The 24,910-nt window shown below is 43.1% G+C and overlaps 1 protein-coding gene across 13 annotated transcripts in view; it reads right to left on the reverse strand.

Annotated features, from left to right (window-relative positions):
• Window positions 1-1,395: 1,395 nt before the first annotated feature.
• Window positions 1,396-24,910, reverse strand: part of RPRD2 (regulation of nuclear pre-mRNA domain containing 2) — a 112,719-nt gene continuing 89,204 nt past the window's right edge. For 5 of the 13 annotated variants that reach the window (XM_003817311.5, XM_003817310.6, XM_063605576.1 and 2 more), the window contains 4 exons: window positions 20,629-20,911; window positions 17,880-18,137; window positions 13,451-13,651; window positions 1,396-7,394 (listed from right to left, as the gene is read on the reverse strand). In XM_003817311.5, coding sequence (XP_003817359.4) covers window positions 4,621-7,394; window positions 13,451-13,651; window positions 17,880-18,137; window positions 20,629-20,911 — 3,516 coding nt within the window. In that variant the 3' untranslated portion in view covers window positions 1,396-4,620. The remainder of the gene's footprint in view (window positions 7,395-13,450; window positions 13,652-17,879; window positions 18,138-20,628; window positions 20,912-24,910) is intronic. The other 8 variants (XM_055101806.3, XM_008970475.5, XM_055101827.3 and 5 more) reach the window with 5 other exon arrangements.

The following is a 24,910-nucleotide window of genomic DNA, read 5'->3' on the forward strand; positions in this document are numbered from 1 at the left end:
TCAGTGAGTTATTACTTAGCAATTGTGAACAGCAGCTGACCGGACTTGTCCATACAGTTACTCATAAACAAGTATGAGAAACGCCCCAATACCCCAAAACCCATTCTGATTGTGTTTGCATTGCTACGTCTACATACATGAAGGAATAACTCATCCCTGCTACACAAGATTGGCTTACATTAAAAAAAAAAATTAGGCAGAGGAAATTATGAATAACATGCCCAGAAAACCTAATGAGGAAGTCTCAAAGCTGTTGCTTCTTTAGGGGTAGATATAGAAATCAGGTGGGCAAGTCAAGGTCCCAAGAGACAAGGAAAAAAGGGTGAGCCAGATTCCAGTACAGTGGTACACCCTACCTGCTGGGTGTGTTCCCAGGCCACTGCTATTTAAGTGTCTGGTGACACATGTACGTACCTTCACATAAGCAAGGCTGCTATTTAGAGCCTTCTACCCTGCCACTGACCCAGGCCTGGCCCAGATGCAGTGACTATCCCTCTTTACCCCTTACAGCCAGCATTCCAACCCAGCCTCACTGGGTTATGAACAAGGGATGGGGTAAGACAGAAGGGTTAAGTGTGGCTTCTGCACAACAGATTGCCAATATGCAGGAAGGGCAGATGTGGGCAAATAATTGGCCAGAAGGATCCCTGCTACCACCCCAAACCCCCAATTCTATGCTTGCTTTAAAAATGCTTCTTGGCTCACAGTTGCACAACCTTTTGAAGACATGCACAAAAAATTATTAATACAGTATATCCCACTTCACCAACCACTCCCTGAACATCTAGAACTCACCTGACCCATTATCCCTTTCCAAAATTCAATTACACAAAGGATCAAACAGAAAACCCACAAGGCCATAAAGATCTTAAGAGGCTCAGATTGCCTTCAGTGACATTAAGTGCAGAAGTCAAAGGGGACATCTGGAAAAGATCAACATGAGGGGAAAAGTCAACCACACAACAAAGGAAACCATACTTTATTAAACTGGAAAACAAAATATTGGGGACAAAGGGATTAAAAAAAAAGGAACATCTGGAAGAGAGTAAAGTGCAAGTGGTCACGAAGTGGGTGGTCTGTGGTATCTCTGTGTATGCCTGAGAAATGTGTGGGCGCACACACCACTACTCCCACCCCCATACCCTTGGACCAAAAGCCAATACAACCATATCTTCTGGGATATATCCAGGCTTTTCCTTCTGCATTCTCTAGTTGGTTTCACCTTCGGCCCTGGACAGTCAGGTTGGGTCTTTGCTAGAGAAAACTTAGGTTTTCCAACCACAGGCCTGCTCCACAAAGCAGCGGTTTCAGCTCTGAGAAGTTCCCTCCTATTTGCACTCACTAGGAAGCCAGGGGCCCCTGGTCCAAGCCCGTCTCAAAGAAAAATGTCAAACCTTTCAAACTAGTTATTTTATTAAACGATATTAACACACATTTCAAAAGGATTTCATTGTTGTTGCTTCTAAAGCATGTACTTGTTTTGTTTTCCACACCGAACACGTGAGAATATCAATCCAACATATCTATTTTAGATCTTAACAGGCGCCCCCGCCCATTTAAAAAAAATAGTGGGGGAACTGGGGAAAGCAGTAATTTACAGCGGCTTCAAAACAGTAACAGCTGAAGCTCAATTCTGCAGGAACCGGTAACTTCAGGATTGAGAGTGAATATCCTGCCATTAGGAAGTTTATCGTATTCACATTATCTCGATAGGTTTGCTGGACCCATATATATCACAAACATTTTATTCCTGGTATTGGAAAGTATAAAAGTCCTATTCTCTGCTTATTTTCCCCTCCCTGGAATCAAACCAAATTCTATTTACTCTCAACTTTTGAGAGGGTAGAGGGGAGCAGGGAGAGAGCTCTCATCTAAGCTGACTGAAGAGTAAATTCTTTCAAAATATTTAAGGACCCTATTTCTGAACTGTATCACTGAACTTTAAGTGGTACTAGTGTATTCACAACCCCTACCAATTCTCTGTCTGTGATTTTACAGTGAGTACCAAGGACCTTACAACTTCTCACATTCTGCTTCCATATGAATCATGTCCTTGCTAAGACACACTATGTTATGCTTTCTTTAAAAAATATCTTGTTTATTTGTTTAAACTCAGGTTGAAATACAAAAGTCAGAGCATGGTCACGGAGTTTTAAATCACAGACACAGAAAGAATAAAACCCCTTTCTTTCATGTTATGAATACCAGAACTGTCTTTTCTGTTTCACTATATCACATATATACACATTGTCATCTTCATTTACTGATGTAAATGTAAATTTTAAGATTTCCTTAAAATTAATAGCTGACAGTCTCATACAAATCCTCACTTCCATCCTAAAACAAACATATTGAGGATTTTGTGGCTTAAAAAACAAAAAAGTACCCCACAAAAACCCAACTCCTTAAAAGCCCATCTTTGAAACTGTCCAACAAAGTCTTCCTTTCATGTATTAACCATCATACTTTTGAGGACAATTATCCCGCCCCAGCGTTCAGGAAGCCACTTTCCTGACATCCCCACATTTTCTGATAAAAATTAAATGGTCAAGAGCCTTTTCAAGTAAACACTACTTTTAGCTTAAACAAGAGCAGCAAAGAGAATTCACATTCTTTTATTCTAGAATGAAAAACATCCCATTTAATTTCTGCAAAAAAAAAAAAACCTATTTCAATTTTGAAAGTCAAATATAATTCCCCCACCTCCCACCCCATTTTCTCTTATGCTTTTCCCTAACAAATGTCTTAGGACTCAATATACTTTCTTTTCTTTGCTACACTACATACCCCATCCCACACGTAAGGTCATGGTATCATGCATTTTTGTGGGGAGAGCTACAGGGCAGAGAGGGTCGAGGAAAGAAAGAACAGTTGGCTTAAGACCAGACAGGCATTAAGAAGATGAATGACCTGCAGCATCCTAACCCCAGAACACATGGCAAGCCCAAATAAATAACAGAATAAATTACGCAAAAACTCCCAAATCATGATGTGCACCTGGTTTATGCTGCTCTTTCTCTGAAAAGTTCATTCTGAGAGAATCATTTTCTGTCACTACATTGCCCACCCTCCCCCATCTTTAATATTCTACTGGAGGAAAAAGCAACCCCATACTTCCTATAGTTAGTTCTATACTAACTTGGAAGAAAATATGAAACTTGCTAGAATTCTCTGGAAAACTAAACACATACTGTTTTACTCATCTAGCTGGAGATTATCAGTTGAGTATGCCTTGGGGTAAGACACTAAATTAAAAAAAAATGGTAGTAAAGCAACATTTACTTTTCAGTGTCCCTAGATATAAAGATATAAACACTCAAAGTACAGTGATTATCTATTTCCCAAGTACTAGATGTAGAAATACAAACAAGTCTTTCAGTCCAGGGAGAAGGAAAGCACTTATCTTGCATGTAAAACAACTAAGGGCAGAAATGGTCTTTATTTCCTATTGGGAGCGAGAGGTGGGGGTAAGACTTGAGCCTTGAAATGGGATAGACACAAGTGTATAATATAAAGGAAAATGCTACTTAATCTCCTCCTTTAAAATATCAAGAATAGGGGTGAATAACACGACTGAGGCAAGGGGAAAAGGAAGATAAAGACAAATATTTCTTTCTTTAATAGTTAACCTTTGTTGAAAACCACCAATAAATATCACTTACATTAGGGAGGCACCATGGTAAAATTAATGTCTACTTCTTATATTTAAAAATGCAGGGATAATATTTCTGTTGCACCTTTGTATCAATAGTCAACTGTAGTGACTGTCTTTCTGGCCACAGCAGAAGAAAAACTGAGGGAGATAAAGTCAAAAAAGAAAAGCAAGAGGCATGAGCTTGGTGCAAGACATGTGAAACTACCTTGAAAACATTTCCTATTCTCTTGTTTACAAAAAAACAGGCAGGTCACATCACACCATTAATGCTTCCTTTCCTTATTTTACATACTGTAGTCACTCCTTATTTTAACCTTGAGGCTGATTAAAAAAAGATTTTAGGAGAAGGGTAAAGAACTAAACTTCAACATGCCTTTAAAAACAAAACAAATAAACCTGACAGGTTCAAGGTCTCTCACATTTCCTCCCTTGCAACATCTCTTGGCTGTTAGCAGGACACAGATACACAGGGAAGGGAGCCGAGCTGGCTACAGCAGTTACTAAGCTGCCGAGAGAGGGGACGGGAATCCTTCCATTGACTACTCGATAAGCCAAGCCCAAAATAACATCCCAACATTGCACATGTGGTTATCTGTACTGATGGAAGTTTTATTTCAAATGTAATAATACTCTTCAATAGATGGGGTAAAATAAAGATTGTTTTCCTCCCCATTCCCCAACCCCCCAGCCAAATGAAGTGGCTTTGGTTGTGTTTCTTTACTTTTTTTTTTTTTTTTTTTTTTAATACAAACAACGTGGGGAAGGTAGATAAGTGCAATGGGAGGGAGGATTGAATTGAATAGTGAAACGTAAGCGTATGTGATTTCTTACTTTGGAAGAGAGGCCCTTTGTTATAATAAAAAAAAAATCGAGAAAGAGAAAACAAATAAAAACAACAACAATAAACCAAACTCCTACTTCCAATGTTCTCTAGACTGTTCAAAATGCCTTTCCCTTGGTTTCCATCAGTACCTGGGAGGGAAGAATGGGCGTTTTGGTGCAAAGAACGGAGGGCCCCTAGCAAAAGGTGGCCTGGGTCTCTTTAAACTGTGAAATGGGTCTCTGCTGAGAAAAGGTTCCCTAGGCCGAAAGTCTGGCCGGGGACTCCGTAAGATCATACCACTCCGGCTGATGGTGTCTCTGTGTGAGGGACCCAAGGGGGGGCCACTGCTGCTGTTGCTGCCTCCCCCACCTCCTCCTCCATGGGGTGGGCCCAGGTGTTCCAGAGAATGGGAGGGTAGGGTCAGGCTCTCTCGTACACGGCTAAGGCCAGGGCCGTTGAGGTCCCGTTGGGTGGGGCCCCCGTGGTCCCTGGGTCCTGGGAGTACCCCAAAATGCTCAGCCAGGGTCCCTTGAAGGAGGGAACTATGGTCCTTGGGAAATACTGCCACAGCCCCTGCCACTCCGTGCTCTGCCAGTGGTGGGGCTGGGAAGGGTACAACTCCAGAGTGGTCAACAGGGGGTGGAGGAGGGGGTGGAGTAGAAAAGGGGACACCACTCCCACCACTGCTGCTATGTTCCCCAGGAGGGGGAGGAGGAGGTGGGGTAGGGAAAGGAATTCCACTGTGCTCTCCGGGAGGAGGGGGTGGGGCAGCATGGGCCAGGGCTGCCTCCTTTGTGAAGGGGTTCGAAAGATCCACAGAGGGTAGATGAGTGGGTGCATCTCGAGAGAAGATACCACCATGATCCTTAGGAGGGACAGGTGGGGCAGATGATGGCCCCACTGGCTCTCTCTGGAAGGGTGTCCCATGTTCCAAGGGGGATGGGGGAAGATGATGCTCAAATGTTGAGTTGAAACTGTTGGAACGAAAGCTGCCGACACTCTCCTGAAATTGAGGTGCCCGTTCCTTGTATGGTGCTGTTTTAAAGCCAGTGAGGCCTCCGCTGCCCCCACCCCCAAGGGATGCCAACTCAGAGGCACTTGAAGGGCCATTGTCAAAAGAGCTACCTGATGTGCTCAGATCAAACCAACCCACCCTTGAAGCCTCACGCCCATGTCCTCTATTTCCCTTCCCAGGAACTCGGATGGACTCTACGGTCTGGATCGGCTCCCCTGACATCCTCCTATTGGATGCACTGTGATAACCCAAGGTTTCTATAGGGGCCCCCTTTTCTTCTGTGCTATCAGGCAAGTCTAAGCAGGAGGAGGAGACGCGGGTTTCTATACGGTAGTGCTCTTCTTGTTGCTGCTGATCAGTGGTGGTCAAGCTGGGTTGGGTGAGGTTTGAGAGACTGACACCATCACTTGGAGTGCCCTTGCTGGGAGCCTGGCCAAAATGCTTATCATCTGAGGGCTTACGTGAGGCGTTTTTAAGCATATTCTTAAATTCAATCGTCGACGTGGTGGAAATGGTGGAGGCCAGGACTTTCTCCACGCCTGACGTGGGTGGGTGACCCGTGGGAGCGGCAAGGGTGTTCTGCGGAGAGAAAAGGGAACGATGTGGGACTGGGTGAGGAGAGTCTGGGTACTGCTTCTGTGGCAAACTGAGATGCCCAGTGGTAGATTGAGACAAGCTATTGTGGTTGGAGTCAGGGGTGAAAAATGAATCATTCTTACTCGGTGATGGTGACCGGTCAGACCCAGGTTCATTCCCTCTTACGCTGAAGGCACCAAATAGCCCAGGGGAAGATGAGAGACGGTCACAGTTCTCACTAGAGTCCAGGAGGGCCCTTACAGATGGAGGGAAGGCAGACTTTACCCCAAATTCTTGGGCTCTGTGGCTATAACTGGACAGAATTGGCTGGTACTCGGTGGTATCAGACAGCTTGCTTGATTTCAGGATAGATTTGGCTGGTTTCTTCTCTAGGTTCATCATGGCAGAGGGTGGAGGCCCTGAATACTCAAAATCTCGGTAATCCTCATCTTCTTGGAAAGAAGTATCTGGGTAGAACTTTTCCTGTGAAGAGTCCATCAGGGAAGATGGTCTCTCCATTCCATCAGAAGGCTGCTTATAGGGAGATTCACTGCCCAGACCAAAGGGTCGATATGTAGATACAGAATTGGAGAGCTCTCGGGGGTAGCTTTCATCTCTCCCAGGGGGTGGTGATCTTGTACTGCTGGGTGTTGAGGAACCAGGGCTAATGATCTTAGAAAGCAGGGACATAGTATCTACACTGCTGGATGTGGGCTTGTCCATCATCTCATCCTGGGTGGGTGTCCCACTCCGTTCATCCCGTACAGGGGTTCCATCAATGTTGTCGATTGAGGTGCTAGTAGGGCCACGCTGGAAGTCTGAGGGATGGCTCTCTGATGGGGCGCTGGACCCCAAACTGCTCAGGATTGGGATGTTTAAGTTTAAGCCACTGAAACCAGGATTACCTTTTAAGAAGTTGTGAATCTTCATTTCCAGGCTTGGGGAGGTGGACTCTGACTCCAGCTTTGGCTTGGAGACCTCTGAAGATTGGCAGATGGTAACTTCAGTAGGTGGGGCAGCAGGGCTAGTATTGTGGGTAGCTGTAAACCCCAAAGAGTTGGAAGGTAGTTTAAAAGTAGTGCTTGGGAGCCCTGGGCTTTGCCCAATTGAGGCCTTGCTGGCTGAAGTTGAAGAGACTTCAGAAGTTGATGAGTTAGGAGAATAGTTGAAGCTTTTGGGAATAAAAGGTTGGGCACTGGAGGGCAGATTTCTTCCCTTTATGGTAGAGACTGTGGTGTTGGCAGGGGAGGCTGAAGTGCTCTGTGAGGCAGCTTCACTGGCTGGAACTGGGTTCCCAGTAACACTCTGAAGTAAAGATGACAGGCCTGTAGAAACAAAGATTAGAGGGGTTAAAAAGAACAACTCCCTATCATACAATGCAAACAATGTAGGCTAATCAGATACTCTCATTCATTTTGGTGGGAACCAGATAGACAAAGTGTAAGGCCAAAAGGAATCCAGACCAAACAAGCAATGGCTAAATGTCACAGAAAATACAGGGCCTATTTTATCAATAAAGAGCAAATCACTGAAATGTTTCCAGTACAGTCCAGAAATCAGCCCAACATGGCACAATAAAAGGCAACAGGAAGGGGGAGATTTTAATGTCAGAATCATTCATAGTTTAAGTTAGGCAAAGCAGGAAAAGAAAGGAGGCAAAGTTATTCTTAAAACAACACTTTAAGCCAGTATTTCTTAATGTTTGATCTGTGGAAGTGTTTCTCTAAATGCAAACAGATCTGTTCTACCTTTCCTGTCCAACCTTCAAACCAACCTTCAACCTTCAAACTTATTATCTCTAGTAAGTTAATATACATTGTTATTTTCAAGTGGGAGACAGGCAAATGCAAATTTCAGAAACTTATCTGAACAGCAAACACCTTTTTCAAGAAGCACCTCTTGGTAGACTGTTGTTACTTTTTGAAAAACAATGCTTTCAACCATCCGTTTTGGTTGTAAAATGTAGCTATAACAAACATACACCACAAAGACTTACAAAGACAGACCACCAGGGACACTGGTCCTTTCACAAGAAAACACACAATCCCCATTTTATAGTGTGGAAAATCCAAGGATTATTTAGTCCAGATTGACAATGATGGAATTTAACTGTGTTCACTGACAGTCAAAACTTTCTCAGAAGCACTGAGAAAGAATTCTTTGGGGCAAAGGCTGAAGTTCAACAAAGCAAACTGCTCCTGTAGAAAATTTTTTAGAAAAATATTTGACAAAAAGATAACAGAAGGTTCTATAAATTCAATCATATTTTTAAAAATTTACCCAATTTCTGGTCACAAATGAAAACTTTTGGCTGGGCATGGTGGCTCATGCCTGTAATCCTAGCATTTTGGGCAGCAGAGGCAGGAGGATGGCTTGAGGCCAGGAGTTTGAGACCAGCCTGGGCAACACAGTGAGACTCTGTCTCTAAAAAAAATTTAAAAATCAGCTGGGCATGATGGTGCATGCCTGTAGTCCTAGCTACTCAGGAGGCTGAGGCTGGAGAATCACTTGTGCCCAGTTCAAGGTTACAGTAAACTAACTATGACTCTGCCACTGCACTCCAGCCTGGGTGGCAAAGTGAGTCTCTGTATTTAAAAATAAATTAATTAAAAAAAATTTTAATATACATTTCACCCAAATTTATAGCTTTTAGTCACTGAATACACTAACATTGTTCCTTAGTAATTATATGATTAAAGAAAATATTTCATGTGATACTTCAATTAACGTTTCTTCAAAATTTCAATTTTAACCCATATTCTAACAGATTTGGCCTAAAGAATTTCAAGTCCCCTCCATCCTTGTAACATTTTAAAGCCATTTATTTCTAAATAATGTTGGATGGTCTTTATTGTTATCCAATATTCAATAATATCCAAACAACTGAAATAATGTTTACTTTAGTTATGATCCTTCTGAAGAAAAAAAAAATCCATGTTTCATTCCAAAAAAAGTTCCCTAGCCACATAATTCATCCCTCCTAATAGTTTCCTTTTTTTTTTTTTTCTTTTTTTAAGAGACAGGCTCTTGCTCTGTCACCCAGGCTGGAGTGCAGTGGTGCGATCATAGCTCACTGTAACCTCAACCTCTTGGGCTCAAAAGATTTATCTGCCTTAGCTTCCTGAGTAGCTGGGACCACAGGTGTACATCACTATGCCCAGCTAACTTTTTTATTTTTAGTAGAGACAAGGTCTCACCATGTTGCGCAGGCTGATCTCAAAATCTTGGGCTCAAGTGATTGTCCCACTTCAGCCTCCCAAAGTGCTGAGATTACAGGCGTGAGCCACCATGCCCAGCCTGATTTAATTCTTAGTAATCACTGTTCTCACAAAACCCAGAAGTCCTCAAACACTAGAATGTGATATATAATAATGTAATATGATTTTTAGAAGATATTTCAGCATATTTTTCAGATATTTTGGGATAACTTCTTCAAAAGAACATCTTTTTAAGATAGATATACTACTCAGATTTCTGGTAATAGGTAAAATTGTCTCTCACCACTAAATATTACTGTTCTCCAATCTTTTTTTTTTTAATTATTTTTAAAAATTCTTAAAAACAATAGAGATAGGGGTTTTGCTATATTGACCAGGCTGGTCTCAAACTCCTGGCCTCAAGTGATCCTCCCATCGTGGCCTCCCAAAGTGTTAGGATTATAGGCATGAGCCACTGCGCCCAGCCAAAAGTTTGCACATTAATCATAACAAGTCATACTCTGCTCCTTTGCCCACTGAAGTTTCTCTTTTTTTTGAGACGGAGTTTTGCTCGTCGCCCAGGCTGGCTCACTGCAATCACTGCCTTCCGGGTTCAAGCGATTCTCCTACCTCAGCCTCCCAAGTAGTTGGGGTTACAGCTGTGAGCCACCACGCCCAGCTAATTTTTTTGTATTTTTTTTTGGAAAGACAGGTTTACCCTGTTGGCCAGGCTGGTCTTGAACTCCTGACCTCAGGTGATCCACCTGTCCCCAAAGTGCTGGAATTACAGGTGTGACCCACCACACCGGGCCTGAAGTCTCTCTTTTGTGTTATAAATCTGTCAATACCTAGGGCTGTGGATGACACAATCAGAACAAAGTTCTGGGATTTTGTTAACAGTCTTCGAGGAAATACACCTATTTAAGTTGCTAGATACAATCCTTTTAAAAGTCAAAGAGAATTCCACATTCCATAAGGAACCTAGTTCTGTTCAAATTTTGCCTCATCAGAAATTCCACATCGGCCAGGCACGGTTGGTTCACACCTGTAATCCCAGCACTTTGGGAGGCCGAGACAGGCAGATCACCTGATGTCAAGAGTTCAAGACCAGCCTGGCCAACATGGTGAAACCCCGTCTCTAATTGCTTGAACCGGAAGGCGGAGGTTGCAGTGAGCTGAGATTGCACCACTGTACTCTAGCATGGGTGAGAAAAGCGAGACTCTGTCTCAAAAAAAAAAAGAAGGCCAGGCGAGGTGGCTCATGCCTGTAATCCCAGCACTTTGGGAGGTCGAGGCAGGTGGATCACGTGAGGTCAGGAGTTCGAGACCAGCCTGGCCAACATGGCGAAACCCCATGTCTACTAAAAATACAAAAATTAGCCGGGCATGGTGGTGTAAGCCTGTAATACCAGCTACTCGAGAGGCTGAGGCAAGAGAATCACTTGAACCCGAGAGGCAGAGGTTGCAGTGAGCCGAGATCACACCACTGCACTCCAGCCTGGGCAACAGAGCAAGCCCCCGTCTCAAAAACAAACAAACAAATAAAAATAAAAAGGGAGAAAGCATAAACATGTCAAACTCTCAAATTGTCCCTGATATTAGTAGTACAACATGTGCTGCAGTCATCATCAATTCTTTATTGCTGATGCCAATAGATAGGGGCTGTGGATTATTACTTAATACTATTTAGTTCTGTGTAACAAAATTCTTCTGCACCTCCAGACAAACTTCACTATAATATGCTTGAATGATCCACTTACATAACAGTTTAGGAAACTGTTTTACACCACTCCTTTGATAGAGAGCAGGGTTTCTCAACCTCAGCACTACTGACACTTTGGGCTAGATAATTCTTTATTGTTGGGGCTGTCTCACACATTGTAGGATATTTAGGAGCATCCTCCTGGCCTCTACTCACTAGAGGCAGTAGCACCCCTACCATTACCCCAGTTGAGACAACTAAAAAGGTCTCCAAATATTGCCAAGTGTCCTCCCTGGAGGCCTTTGGTTGAGACTACTGATATAGAGTAAATCACTACACTGAATATATTGCCCTGGTATTTGTAATTCATTTCATAATTATACTATGGTACTTAAAAAGGATTTCATTGGTATCTGGAGCATAAGAGAGTAGAGAGTAGGAAGGATTTATGAAAAAAGGTTAGAAACAGGCAGCGTCATGCACAAAACATAATTAGTAAAGCTGAACAGAAAGGGTCAAATGAGAGAGATTATAGGTAGGTGAAAACAAAAATACTACATCTAAGACTCTAATAAAATAATAAATAAAATAATAAATAATGAAGCCTCTATAAAACATTAGGACAAAAAAAGATATATTCATGTCTCAGAAAATTTCTTTTTTTTTTTTTTTGAGGCAGGGTCTCATTCTGTCACTTAGGTTGGAGTACAGTGGGGTGACCACAGCGTACTGCAGCCTTGAACTCCCGGGCTCAAGTGATCCTCCTGCCTTAGCCCCCTGAGTAGCTGGAACTACAGGCATGCACCACTATGCCCAGCTAATTTTTTTTTTTTTTTTTTTGAGACAGAGTCTTGCTCTTTTGCCCAGGCTGGAGTGTAGTGGGGCAATCTTGGCTCACTGCAACCTCCGCCTCCTGGGTTCACACCATTCTCCTGCCTCAGCCTTCCAAGAAGCCAAGACTACAGGTGCCCGCCACCACGCCCGGCTAATTTTTTGTATTTTTAGTAGAGTCGGGGTTTCACTGTGTTAGCCAGGATGGTATCGATCTCCTGAACTCATGATCCGCCTGCCTCAGCCTCCCAAAGTGCTGGGATTACAGGCGTGAGCCACCGCGCCCGGCGCTAATTTTTAATTCCGTTGTAGAGACAGGGTTTCACTATGTTCCTGAAGCGTCATAAAAAAATTTTTTTTTTTTTTTTTTGGACTGAGTCTTGCTCTGTCGTCCAGGCTGGAGTGCAGTAGCGTGATTCCGGCTTACTGTGATCTCAGCACACTACAGGTGTGTGTCACCACACCCGGCTAATTTTCATATTTTTAGTAGAGATGGTATTTCACCATGTTGGCCAGGCTGGTCTTGAACTGCTGACCTTAGGTGATCTGCCCGCCGCAGCCTCCCAAAGTGCCAGGATTACAGGCGTGAGCGACTGCACCTGGCCATATTTTTTGATAATAAATGGACCCTTCCTACTGTCTTTAGCTTTGGTTAACATTGAAATTAATACAACTCAACATATATAAACCTGTATTAAAAGCTGGGACTAATGCAGCCCCTAGGGTGTCATGGTGTAGGTGAAAGAATATTGAACTCCAGTCAAGAAATCTGGCTTTCAGTCTTGGCTCATACTGAATAGATAGATAGGTATGTGACCATAAGCAGATCTTTTCACCTTACTGAGCCTTAGTTTCCTTACCTGAAAAGTAAGGGATTAGACTAGATAATACTTAGTCTCTTTCAGCTTTGACATTTTATAATTCTTCAGATGTCAGCTCATAGATGATAAATATAAAAAAAATAGGAGGGGTGCAGTGGCTCACGCCTGTAATCCTAGCACTTTGGGAGGCTGAGGTGGGTGGACTGCCTGAGGTCAGGAGTTCAAGACCAGCCTGGCCAACATAGCAAAACTCCGTCTCTACTAAAAATACAAAAATTAGCTGGATGTGGTGGTGGGCACCTGTAATCCTAGCTACTTGGGAGGCGGAGGTTGCAGTGAGCTGAGATTGGGCCACTGCACTCCAGCCTGGGCGACAAGAGTGAAATTCTGTCTAAAATTAAAAAAAGGATAATGACGACCAGGCATGGTGGCTCATGCCTATAATCCCAGCACTTTGGGAGGCCAGGAGTTTGAGACCAGCCTGGCCAACATGGAGAAACCCCATCTCTACTAAAAATACAAAAATTAGCCAGACATGGTGGTGTGGGCCTGTAATCCCAGCTGCTAGGGAGGCTGAGGCAGAAGAATCACTTGAACCAGGAGGCAGAGGTTGTAGTGAGCCGAGATCACTCCACTGCACACCAACTAGGCAACAGAGTGAGACTCCATCTCAAAAAATTTAAATAAATAAATAAATAAATAAATAAGAATAATGAATTAACTGTGTTATACATTTTATGGCTCTGGATTCATCAGAAATGGAATCCAGGATTAATTTAAGCCAGAGACAAACATTCACAATTCGAGTCCCTCTGGCACATGTCAGTTACCTTGCAGTGCAGGGGCTGACTGTGTCTGGGTTTTGGAAAGTGCAGACAGAATGCTCTCTGGGGTGATCTCCACCTTGGAGAGGATATTTGCCAGAGGGTTGTGAGATGTTGTCGTGGCAGGTGCAGGTGTTTTCAGGCCACTGGTGAGGTTGCTGGGGCTGGTGGGCATTCCTGGAGAAGGTCTTGATGCAGGACTGACCCCTGGTGGCAGAAAGATGAACTCAAGAAAATGCAATTCAAAATGACTTCAATTTCCGATACTTCCCCTCACTTCAATGAGTTTGATATATTTAACAGGAATTCTTCTGTGGTTGATCCACAAATGGTCCATCATAACATGACATGTACAAAAAAAAAAAAAAAACCCTGAAAAGATTATCTCCTTTTACTTGGAACACCATTAAAACAAACAAGTATTGGCCGGGCGAGGTGGCTCACACCTGTAATCCCAGCACTTTGGGAGGCCGAGGCAGGCGGATCACCTGAGGTCAGGAGTTCGAGACCAGCCTGACCAACATGGGGAAACCCTGTCCCTACCAAAAATAAAAAATTAGCCGGGTATGGTGGCAGGCACCTGTAATCCCAGCTACTCGGGAGGCTGAGGCAGGAGAATCATTTGAACCCAGGAGGTGGAGGTTGCAGTGAGACAAGAGTTGAGACACAGTGAGACTCCGTCTCGAAAAAAACAAACAAGTATTAAGTGATTTTCATAGTTTTGAGAGCCCCAATATTTCTTATTTATTTTTAAAAAATAGAGACAGGGTCTTGCTACATTGCCCAGGGTGGTCTTCAACTCTTGACCTCCAGTGATCCTCCCAGCTTGGCTTTTCAAAGTGCTGGGAATTACAGGCATGTACCACCACACCTGGACAATCTTTTTTCTCCACCAAATGGCACCTACAGTTCAGAGCCCTGTAGGTGCTCAATAAATACTGCTGGCTGACTGGATGCTGAAAGCCACTGCAGTTGTATAACTCAGCCACTGCATAATTTCATGTGACTGGTAAGTTATATGCTTTTGAAATAGCTTTTAAAATGAGATTATTTAAGAAATTTCCTTTATATTTTTACATTTAAAAACACTGGGTTGATCTTTAACACAGGAAATAAAATATATAAAGAGAAAAACATTTGTTATTTTAAAAAAGATAAATATGAACAGATATTTCACAAAGAAACAAGTGAGAAGCAAAGGAAAAAAATTTTTAACATCTTTCATAGAAGAAATGGAAATTAAACAACTTTTTAAGGCTGGATTTGTAGACTGCACAAGGCAAGTAACTGGAGAAGGTAAGGAACAACAGAAGCTTTCATATATTAGTCATATAAAATAGCACTTTTTTGGATATCAATTTAGTTATATATTAAAATACTTTATTTATTTTTATTTAGTTTTTGAGATATGGTCTCACTGGGTTGCTCAGGCTGGAGTGCAGTGGACATTCACAGGCGTGATCACAGTGAACTACACATCCTGGAATTCCTGGCTTCAAGTGATCCTCCTGCATTTGCCTCCCGAGTAGCTGGGACTACATGGTATCCCACCTTGCCTGGCAAAATTTATTTAAAAAATTTCGGGCTGGGTGCAGTGGCTCATGATTGTAATCCCAACATTTTAGGAGGCCAAGATGGGAGGAACACTTGAGCCCAGGAGTTCAAGATCAGCCTGGGCAACATAGTAAGACACTGTCTCTACCAAAAAACCCACAAAACTTAGCCAGATGTGGTGGTGCACACATGTGATCTCAGCCACTCAAAGGCTCAGGTGGGAGGATCACTTGAACCCAGAAGTTTGAGGTTACAGTGAGCCATGACTGCACCCCTGCACTCCAGCCTGGGTGATGGAGTGAGACCTTGTCTCAAAATAAATAAATAAATGGCCGGGTGCGGTGGCTCACGCCTGTAATCCCAGCACTTTGGGAGGCCAAGGCGAGCAGATCACGAGGTCAGGAGCTCGAGACCATCCTGGCTAATATGGTGAAAGCCCGTCTCTACCAAAAATACAAAAAATTAGCTGGGCGTGGTGGCAGGCACCTGTAGTCCCAGCTACTCAGGAGGCTGAGGCAGGAGAATGGCGTGACCTGGGAGGCGGAGCTTGCAGTGAGCTGAGATCGCGCCACTGCACTCCAGCAGCCTGGGGGACAGAGTGAGACTGTCTCAAAATAAATAAATAAATAAATAAATAAAAATAAAAAAAATTCCATTAAAAAGGTTTTATATACTTAACCCTTGCAAAGGGTTATTCATAAAATTTTTATAATTTACAGGTTTTTTTTTTGTTTTTTGTTTTTTTTTGAGACAAGAGTCTCGCTCTGTCAACCAGGCTGGAGTGCAGTGGCTTGATCCTGGATCACTGCAACCTCTGCCTTCTGGGTTCAAATGATACTTACGCCTCAGCCTTACGAGTAGCTGGGATTACAGGTACGTGCCACCACAGCTGGCTAATTTTTTCTTTTTTTGAGACGGAGTCTTGCTCTGTTGCCCAGGCTGAAGTGCAGTGGCGTGATCTTGGCTCACTGCAACCCCCACCTCCCAGGTTCAAGCGATTGTCCTGCCTCAGCCTCCCAAGTAGCTGGGACTACAGATGCATGCCACCATGCCCAGCTAATTTTTGTATTTTTAGTAGACAGGGTTTCACCAAGTTGGCCAGGCTGGTCTTGAACTCCTGACTTCAGGTGATCCGCCTGCCTTGGCCTCCCAAAGTGCTGGAAATACAGGCGTGAGCCACCAAACCTGGCCTAATTTTTGTTTTTTGTTTTTTTTTTTGAGACGGAGTATTGCTCTGTCGCCCAGGCTGTGCAGTGGCGCGATCCTGGCTCACTGCAAGCTCCGCCTCCCGGGTTCAGGCCATTCTCCTGCCTTAGCCTCCCGAGCAGCTGGGACTACAGGCGCCCGCCACCATGCCCGGCTATTTTTTTGTATTTTTAGTAGAGACGGGGTTTTACCATGTTGGCCAGGATGGTCTCGATCTCTTGACCTCGTGATCCACCCGCCTCGGCCTCCCAAAGTGCTGGGATTACAGGTGTGAGCCACCACGCTCGGCCATAATTTTTGTTTTTTTAAGTAGAGATGGGATTTCGCCATGTTGTCCAGGTTGGTCTCCAACTCCTGGCCTCAAGTGATCAACCTGTCTCCACCTCCCAAAGTGGTGGGATTGCAGGCGTGAGCCACCACACCTGGCCCTATAGTATTCTTCATAACAGTAAAAAACTGGAAACATACTAAGTGCCTAATAATAAAGGATTAGATAAGTTACCACATGCTATGCAGCTATTAAAAATGATGTAGAGAAATATTTAATGATTCATAAAAACATTTAAGATATGTAATTAACTTTTAAATAGCTAGTTTTGAAACAGTATATGCAATACACTTAATTACTTTTTAAAAAATTGTTATACATATTTAATTCTCCAAAACATTCATATACAGATATACTTTTAAGGGTAAACACAAGTGGTTTCCTTTGGGGTAATAGGATTATAGATATTTATTAAAAAATTTTTTTCATTTAAAATTTTTTATTTAGAGATAGGGTCTCACTATATTGCCAAGGCTGGTCTTGAACTCCTGGCCTCAGGCAATCTACCATCTCAGCCTCCCAAAGTGCTGGGATTACAGGCATGAGCCACCATGCCTGGCCTAGATATTTATTTCATTCTCTTTGCTTATTTTCTAATTTTTCTATAATGACCCATTATTGGATTATTTTTTAATTTAACAATTAATTTAGCTGGGTGCGCTGGCTCACGCCTGTAATCCCAGCACTTTGGGAGGCCAAGATGGGTGGATCACCTGAGGTCAGGAGTTTGAGACCAGCCTGACCAACATGGTGAAACCCTGTCTCTACCAAAAATACAAAATTAGCCGGGCATGGTGGCACATGCCTGTAGTCCCAGCTATTTGGGAGGCTAAGGCAGAATTGCTTGAACTTGGGAGATGGAGGCTGCAGTGAGTGAAGTTTGCACCATTGCACTCCAGCCTAGGTAACATGACTGAAACTCCATCTCAGAAAAAAAAAAAAAAAAAATCATTAATTTAAAAAAATCAACAACAGACTGGGCACGGTGACTCACACCTATAATCCCAGCACTTTGGGAGGCCGAGGTGTGTGTATCACCTGAGGTCAGAAGTTCAAGACCAGCCTGGCCAACATGGTGAAACCCCATCTCTACTAAAAATACAAAAATTAGCCGGGCGTGGTAGCAGGTGCCTGTAATCCCAGCTACTTGGGAGGCTGAAGCAGCAGAACACTTGAACCCGGGAGGCAGAGGTTGCAGTGAGCCAAGATTGCACCACTGCACTCCTGCCTGGGAGACAGAGCGAGACTCTGTCTAAACAACAACAACAACCCCCCCAAAAACAGATTAATGATTCAATTTAAAAAGATGGAAATTAACTTTTTATCCTCCTTACTGGGCTTACTTACCAGTATTTTTCATGACTGATGTTAAACTGCTAAGGATGGAACTGATCTTTGCCAGATCCACATTAGCCAGGTTTGGCAAAGCCAATGCTGGGGAAGGGGAAAGAGAAGTATTCACAGGCTTTGGAAGAGGTGGAGTTGCTGTCATGGTCACAGGCACTGGGGTACATGAAGAGGCCTTTGAGATATTTTCTGTTGGCTTTGTAGGTACAGAAGTGGATACAGCTGACTTCTCTGCAGGTTTTTCCTTCCTGTCCTCGACTGTTTCAACAAAGAAAAGAGATATTACATCCTACTACTTTCCAGACTTTCCTTCCTATATGAAATAACATGTCCTAATATTTCCGGACTTGGGGGAAAAGGCACTACTTTAGAGAAAACAACGACTCAAGCTTCATGCTTTTTTGAAAAAGTCATACTCTTCATAATTTATGATAATTCCCACCTTTAATATCTGCTTAAAAGCAATTTCCAGCTGGGGACAATGGCTCATGTGAGGTCAGGATTTCGAGATCAGCCCGGTCAACATGGTGAAATCCTGCCTCCACAAAAAATACAAAAAATTAGCTGGGTGTGGTGGCAGGTGTCTATAATCCCAGCTACTACAGAGGCTGAGACACGAGAATCGCTTGAACCCAGGAGGCAGAGGTTGCAATGAGCCGAGATTGTGCCACTGCATTCCAGCCTGGGCAACAAAGCGAGACTCCCGTCTCAAAAAAAAAAAAAAGCAAGCAATTTCCAGAATTTATCTTGTATCTTACTTTTCAATGATTCCTTTGCATTTTCTTAGTATTTGTGTATTAAATCTATACAATTCAAGAAGCATGTTATTATTTGGTACACATTTGTGTTCTGTCTTTTGGAAATGATATTTTTCATAAATTGTCCTGTGTTTTTCTTTTCCATTAACCTGAGAACTTTCTAAGAACTTCTGTTCTTAGAAACAGAACCTCTATAGTGTTCATTGTATTTTCCCCTGGCTTCCTGAAATTGCCCTATTGGGGGGTGCAATCAGGCACTAACTAATTTGAAACTACAATGTTTTAACTCTCGATCACCTTGAATAATTATTTTTAATGTTTTAAGGGCTGTATCAATAGTGCATTGAATTCAACAGGAGTCAAACTATCTAATAAGATTTATAAAGGCTGGGGATATAAGAGAAACAATTCACCAGATCAGGTTATTTCTGAAAGTGTGATTAACAAACTGACTTTGGAATTCTTGATGGTCAAAAGTGACAGAGAGTAAGGAATTCCAGTATAAGTGACCCCTCATCCCAAAACAGTGCTATTTAACATGAATACAATTTAAGCCACATATGCCACATATGTAAGTTTAAATTTTCTAGCAGCCAAATTAAAAAAAAAAGAATCAGGGCCGGGCATGGTGGCTCAAGCCCACCTCCCAGCACTTTGAGAGGCCGAGGCAGGCGGATCACTTGAGGTCAGGAGATCGAGACCAGCCTGCCCAACATGGTGAAACTCCGTCTCTAATAAACATACAAAAAATAGCCGGGTGTGGTGGTATGCACCTACAATCAATCCTAGCTACTCAGGAGGCTGAGGCAGGAGAATTGTTTGAACCCAGGAGATGGAGGATGCAGTGAGCCAAGACTGCGCAACTGCACTCCAGCCTGGGCGACAGAGGGAAACTCTCTTTTTCTCTCAAAAACAAACAAATAAAAAGAAACAGACACATGTAATTTAAAAATTCTATTTTATTCATCCTAATATATCCCAAATATTTTCATTTCAGTGTTATAAATATAAAAATTATTAATGAGATATTTTAACTCTTTGGGAGAGTTTCTGCCACCATGCTCGGCCTAGTTTCTGGACTCCAATGTGTCTGTTTTTTTTTTTTTTGGAGAGAGGGTCTCCCTCTGTCATCTAGGCTGGAGTGCAGTGACATGGTCTTGGCTCACTGCAACCTCCGCCTCCCAGGCTCAAGTGATTCTCCTGCCTCAGCCTTTCCAGCAGCTGGGACTACAGACGCATGCCACCACGCTGACTAATTTTTATATTTTTTGTAGAGACGGGGTTTCACTATGTTGCCCAGGCTGGTCTCAAAGTCCTGGGCTCAAGCAATCTGCCCGCCTCAGCCTCACAAAGTGCTGAGATTACAGGCATGAGCCACTGCAACTGGCCTCAATGTGTATTTTATACTTATAGCACATCTCAAGTTGGACAAGCTTCATTTCAAATGCTTAGCCACAGGTAGCTAGTAGCTACTTTCCCCCGACCGTCCCCCCAAGACGGAGTCTCGCTCTGTCTCCCAGACTGGAGTGCAGTGGCATGATCTCAGCTCACTGCAACCTCTCTCTCAGGTTCAAGCGATTCTCTTGCCTCAGCCTCCCGGGTAGCTGGAATTACAGGTACCTGCCACCATACCCGGATAAGTTTTGTATTTTTAGTAGAGACAGGGTTACACCATGTTGGCTAGGGTGGTCTCGAACTCCTGACCTCAGGTGATCCACCTGCCTTGGCCTCCCAAAGTGCTGGGATTACAGGCATGAGCCACCGCCCATGGCCTAGTAGCTAGCATTTTAACAGTGCAGATACTGAGCAATGATTCTTAACACATTTGGCATATCAAATCCTCAACAACTGCTCTAGAGATTATAATGCTACCTTGGTGTTCTATCTTTTAAGAAATGAACTATCTTTCAATACCTGCCTGTGATGTATTCATTGCTGAGAAGGCAAAACAGATAAGGAATAAGTTGTCTATTAATCACATAAAGACATACCAATGATTTTTGACCCATCATCTTCCACATCTGAGAGTTCCATGTCTTCCACATCACGATTATCTGTCACAGGTTCAGGTGTGGCAGATTTCTCACTCTCCATGGTTGGTGACTGGGATTCCTCACCTCCCATTCCCTGAAAAGGAGACTCAGAACCAGTTGGGGAGGGAGCGTCCATGCTTGGGGAAGGAACTGGTGATTCTTCAGGATCTGGAAGGGTTGACTTCAATTGATCCAACTTCTTCTTTAAATTGTTTACTCGGTTAGCAAAGGTTTTATATGCCTAAAAGAGAAAAAAGGAGTTTACTCCTTGGAAAAAGACCAGAAAGTTAACATTTTTTCTTTTTGAGGCAGAGTCCTCACTTTGTCACCCAGGCTAGAGTGTAGTGGCACGATCTCGGTTCACTGCAACCTCTGCCTCCTGGGTTGAAGTGATCCTTCTACCTCAGCCTTCCAAGTAGCTGGATCCACAGGAACACATCACCATGCCTGGCTAATTTTTGTATTTTTAATAGAGATGGGGTTTCACCATGCCTCCCAAAGTGCTGGGATTATAGGCATGAGCCACCAAACCCAGCCTCTTCTTTTTTTTTTTTGAGAAGGAATTTCGCTCTTGTTGCCCAGGCTGCAGTGCAGTGGCATGATCATAGCTCACCGCAACCTCTGCCTCCTGGGTTCAAGTGATTCTCCTGCCTCGGCCTCCCGAGTAGCTGGAATTATAGGCGTGCACCACCACACCCGGCTAACTTTTGAATTTTTAGTAGAGACGGGGTTTCACCATGTTGGCCAGGCTGGTCTTGAACTCCTGATGTCAGGTAATCCATGCACCTCGGCCTCCCAAAGTGCTGGGATTACAGGCTTGAGCCACCGTGCTCGACTGCTTTTTTTTTTTTTTTTTAATAAAATTTTATTTTCTTAAATGAGAGATGAGGTCCTGCTATGTTATCCAGGCTAGTCTTGAACTCCTCGGCTCAAGTGATCCTCCCACCTCAGCCTCCCAAAATGCTAGGATTGCAGGCATACACCATCATCCCTGGCCACCCGTTTTGACTCTGATTAGATTTTCTATTATTAACCACGTACATTGCTGGCACAAAACAAGATAATATATCATCTGTCAAGCATGCAGTAGTTTCTAGTTTCTGCTTTTTATACTCCCTAAGTGAATATTACCATCCACACAGTTGCCTGAGTTAGAAACCTAGCAGTTATCTGTAATTTATATTCCCTTGCTCCTGTTTATCTATCCAACCAACCAATATTTATTGAGAGACTAAATGTATCTTCTAGGTACTGGAGATACAGCAAGAAATGAGACAGACAAGAAAAAAAAAAATCAAATCCAAAAATAAAGCAAAGCCTGGGAGGTCAGATGCTATTGTTTTAAAAAACAGGGGCTGGGCCTGGTGGTTCATGTCTGTAATCTCAGCACTTTGGGAGGCTGGGGCAAGGAGGATCACTTGAAGCCAGGAGTTCAAGACCAGCCTGGGCAACATAGGGAGATACTGTCTCTACAAAAAAATATAAAAAAATTAGCTGGGCATGGTAGCATGCGCCTGTAGTCCCAGCTGCCTGTAGTGCCAGCTACTTAGGGGGCTGAGGTGGGAGGACTGCTTGAGCCCAGGTCAGGGCTGCAGTGAGCAGTGATCACACCACTGCACTCCAGCTTGGGTGACAAAGCGAGACCCTATCTCAAAACAAAAATAGTTTGTTGTAAAAGAAGTTTTAGGTGTTAGAAAATCATTGCAAAGATAGTTCCCATATACCCTATATCCAATTTTTCCTATTATTAACATCTTATATTAGTATGATACATTTGTCACATTAATGAATCAATATTCATAATTATTAACAAAAGTCCATACTTTAGATTTCCTCAGGTTTTTTTTTTTTTTTTTTTACCTAATGTCCTTTTCTAACCTAGGATCCCATCCAAGATACCACAGAACATTTAGTAGTCATGTCTTCTTTCTCCTTAGACTCCTCTTGTTTGTGACACTTTGCTGGACTTTCTTTCTTTTTTTTTTGAGATGGAGTCTCGCTGTGTCGCCCAGGATGGAGTGCAGTGGTGTGGTCTTGGCTCACTGCAACCTCTGCCTCCTGGGTTCAAGTGATTCTCCTGCCTCAGCCTCCTGAGTAGCTGGGATTACAGGCGTGCGCCCCCACACCTGGCTAATTTTTGTATTTTTAGTAGAGACGGGGTTTCACCATGTTGTCCAGGCTGGTCTTGAACTGCTGACCTCATGATCAGCCTGTCTCGGCTTCCCAAAGTGCTGGGATTACAGGCGTAAGCCATCGCGCCCGGCCTGGACTTTCACTGGTTTTGATGATCTTGACAGTTTTCAAGAGTACTGGTCAGGTATTTTGTAGACTGTCAATTGAGATTTGACTGATATTTTTCTAATGGCTAGACTGGGGTAATGAGTTTTTGGGTGGAAGGCCACAGAGGTAAACTGCTACTGCGATCACACCATATCAAGGGCACATACAATCAATACGACTTACCACTGTTGATGTTAATGTTGACCACTTGGCTTAAATCCTATTGATGTCCTGATAGTCTTAATTGCTAATGTCTTAAAGATATCTTTTGAATTTTTCATTTTTTGAGAGTCGATGACCATTAGATTGTGTTATTATTTTGTTTTGTAAATTCAAGAACCTTTATTTTATTTTATTTCAGACAGGGTCTCGTTCTATCACCCAGGCTTGAGTGTAGTGGCACGATCATAGCTCACTGCAACCTCCACCTCCCAGGTTCAAGCGATCCTCCCACCTCAGCCCTCCAAGTAGCTGGGACTACAGGCACATACCACCACTCCTGGATAATTTTTGTATTTTTTGTTGAGACAAAATTTCGCCATGTTGGCTAGGTTGATCTCGAACTCCTGACCTCAGGTGATCCGCCTGCCCCAGCCTCCCAAAGTGCTGGGATTACACGTGTGAGCCACTGTGCCCAGCCAAGAAGCATTATTTTTAAAAAGATATGAATACATTAGAATCTAGCTTTTTGCTTTTGATATAACTCAGTAGCTTATAGTAGACTAATGCTCCCATCAAGAACAAGTAGAAAAGCCAGATACACAGACACACTTGTTTGAATGTACTGGAGAGTGCTAAGGCCACCAAAAACTAAGTGGCAAATACTATCAGAGGGAAAGCATGGAGAGCTAAGCTGACATTATTTTCTCTTAGGATTCTGCTGATTCTGGGGAGCTAGGCAAGAACCTGAGAATTAAGGCAAAAAGGACAAGAGAGGGCCACTATTAAATAAAGAGAAAAAAAGCAGAGCTTTTAACAGTCTTGCTGGTCTTAACAGGCAAAAATTAGAGGACTGAAAGGCCAAGATTCTGATGAAAGAGAGAACTGGCTCAACAATTTTTCCTTCAAGATATGTGCTGAATTCTGAAGCTGCTTGAGAGGGAAGAAGCCAAGCAGAAAACCTTGGAAAAAGCAGTGGTCTCATAGTGATGAGGAAACAAGGACTAGACAGTTCAAATCATGCCATGGAGAAGGGGGCTTAGTGATCATTCCAGGCCCTCTGTGGGAAAAATCTACATTCCAGAAGCTGGAGTGAACCAGAGGTGGAACAAGGCTTGCTTAAACTGCAATTCAGCCTCAAGTCAGTTAGGTTTCAGATTTAATTAATATGACCAGCCTCAATATCTGCCTAGCAAAACAAGGGTGAACTGTCTCTAAAGGAAGAAAAATCATCCAGAGACTCCATAATCTTTTAATGTTCAGCATTTGATAAAAAATTAGCAGGCATGCTAAGAGATAGGTCCAAATGGCTAAAAAGAAAATGCAGACACTACATTAGCAGCTACCTCTGGGCACTAAACAAAACAAAACAAAAACACCAAACACCACTAACATACCCGTAACAGGTGAAGCCAATATTGGAACTATATGACAAAAACCAAACAGCTATGATTAATATGTTCATGAAAATAGTGAAAAATTTCTTTCCCTTCCTCTGTGAGCAATTTAGTCCACAACCCATTAGCTGGAGCTGAGGGAAGAAACTCAGTGGCTTAGAGAGAATGGACCCAAAAATGAGAAAAATGTCTGCATGGGAGGGAGGCATTGCAAAGGATGTTGGAGTCTAAGCAGGATAAAAAGAAAACCCATAAAGGTGGTTGGAGAGAGATGGAAGTGCTGGGAGACTGGCCACAACTGATTAAGTAAAAATACTGAGGCCAGGCGTGGTGGCTCACGCCTGTAATCCCAGCACTTTGGGAGGCCAAGGAGCGCAGATCATGAGGTCAGGAGTTCAAGACCA

Source organism: Pan paniscus, chromosome 1 (assembly GCF_029289425.2).
Source record: "Pan paniscus chromosome 1, NHGRI_mPanPan1-v2.0_pri, whole genome shotgun sequence".
Classification (NCBI taxonomy): domain Eukaryota; kingdom Metazoa; phylum Chordata; class Mammalia; order Primates; family Hominidae; genus Pan; species Pan paniscus.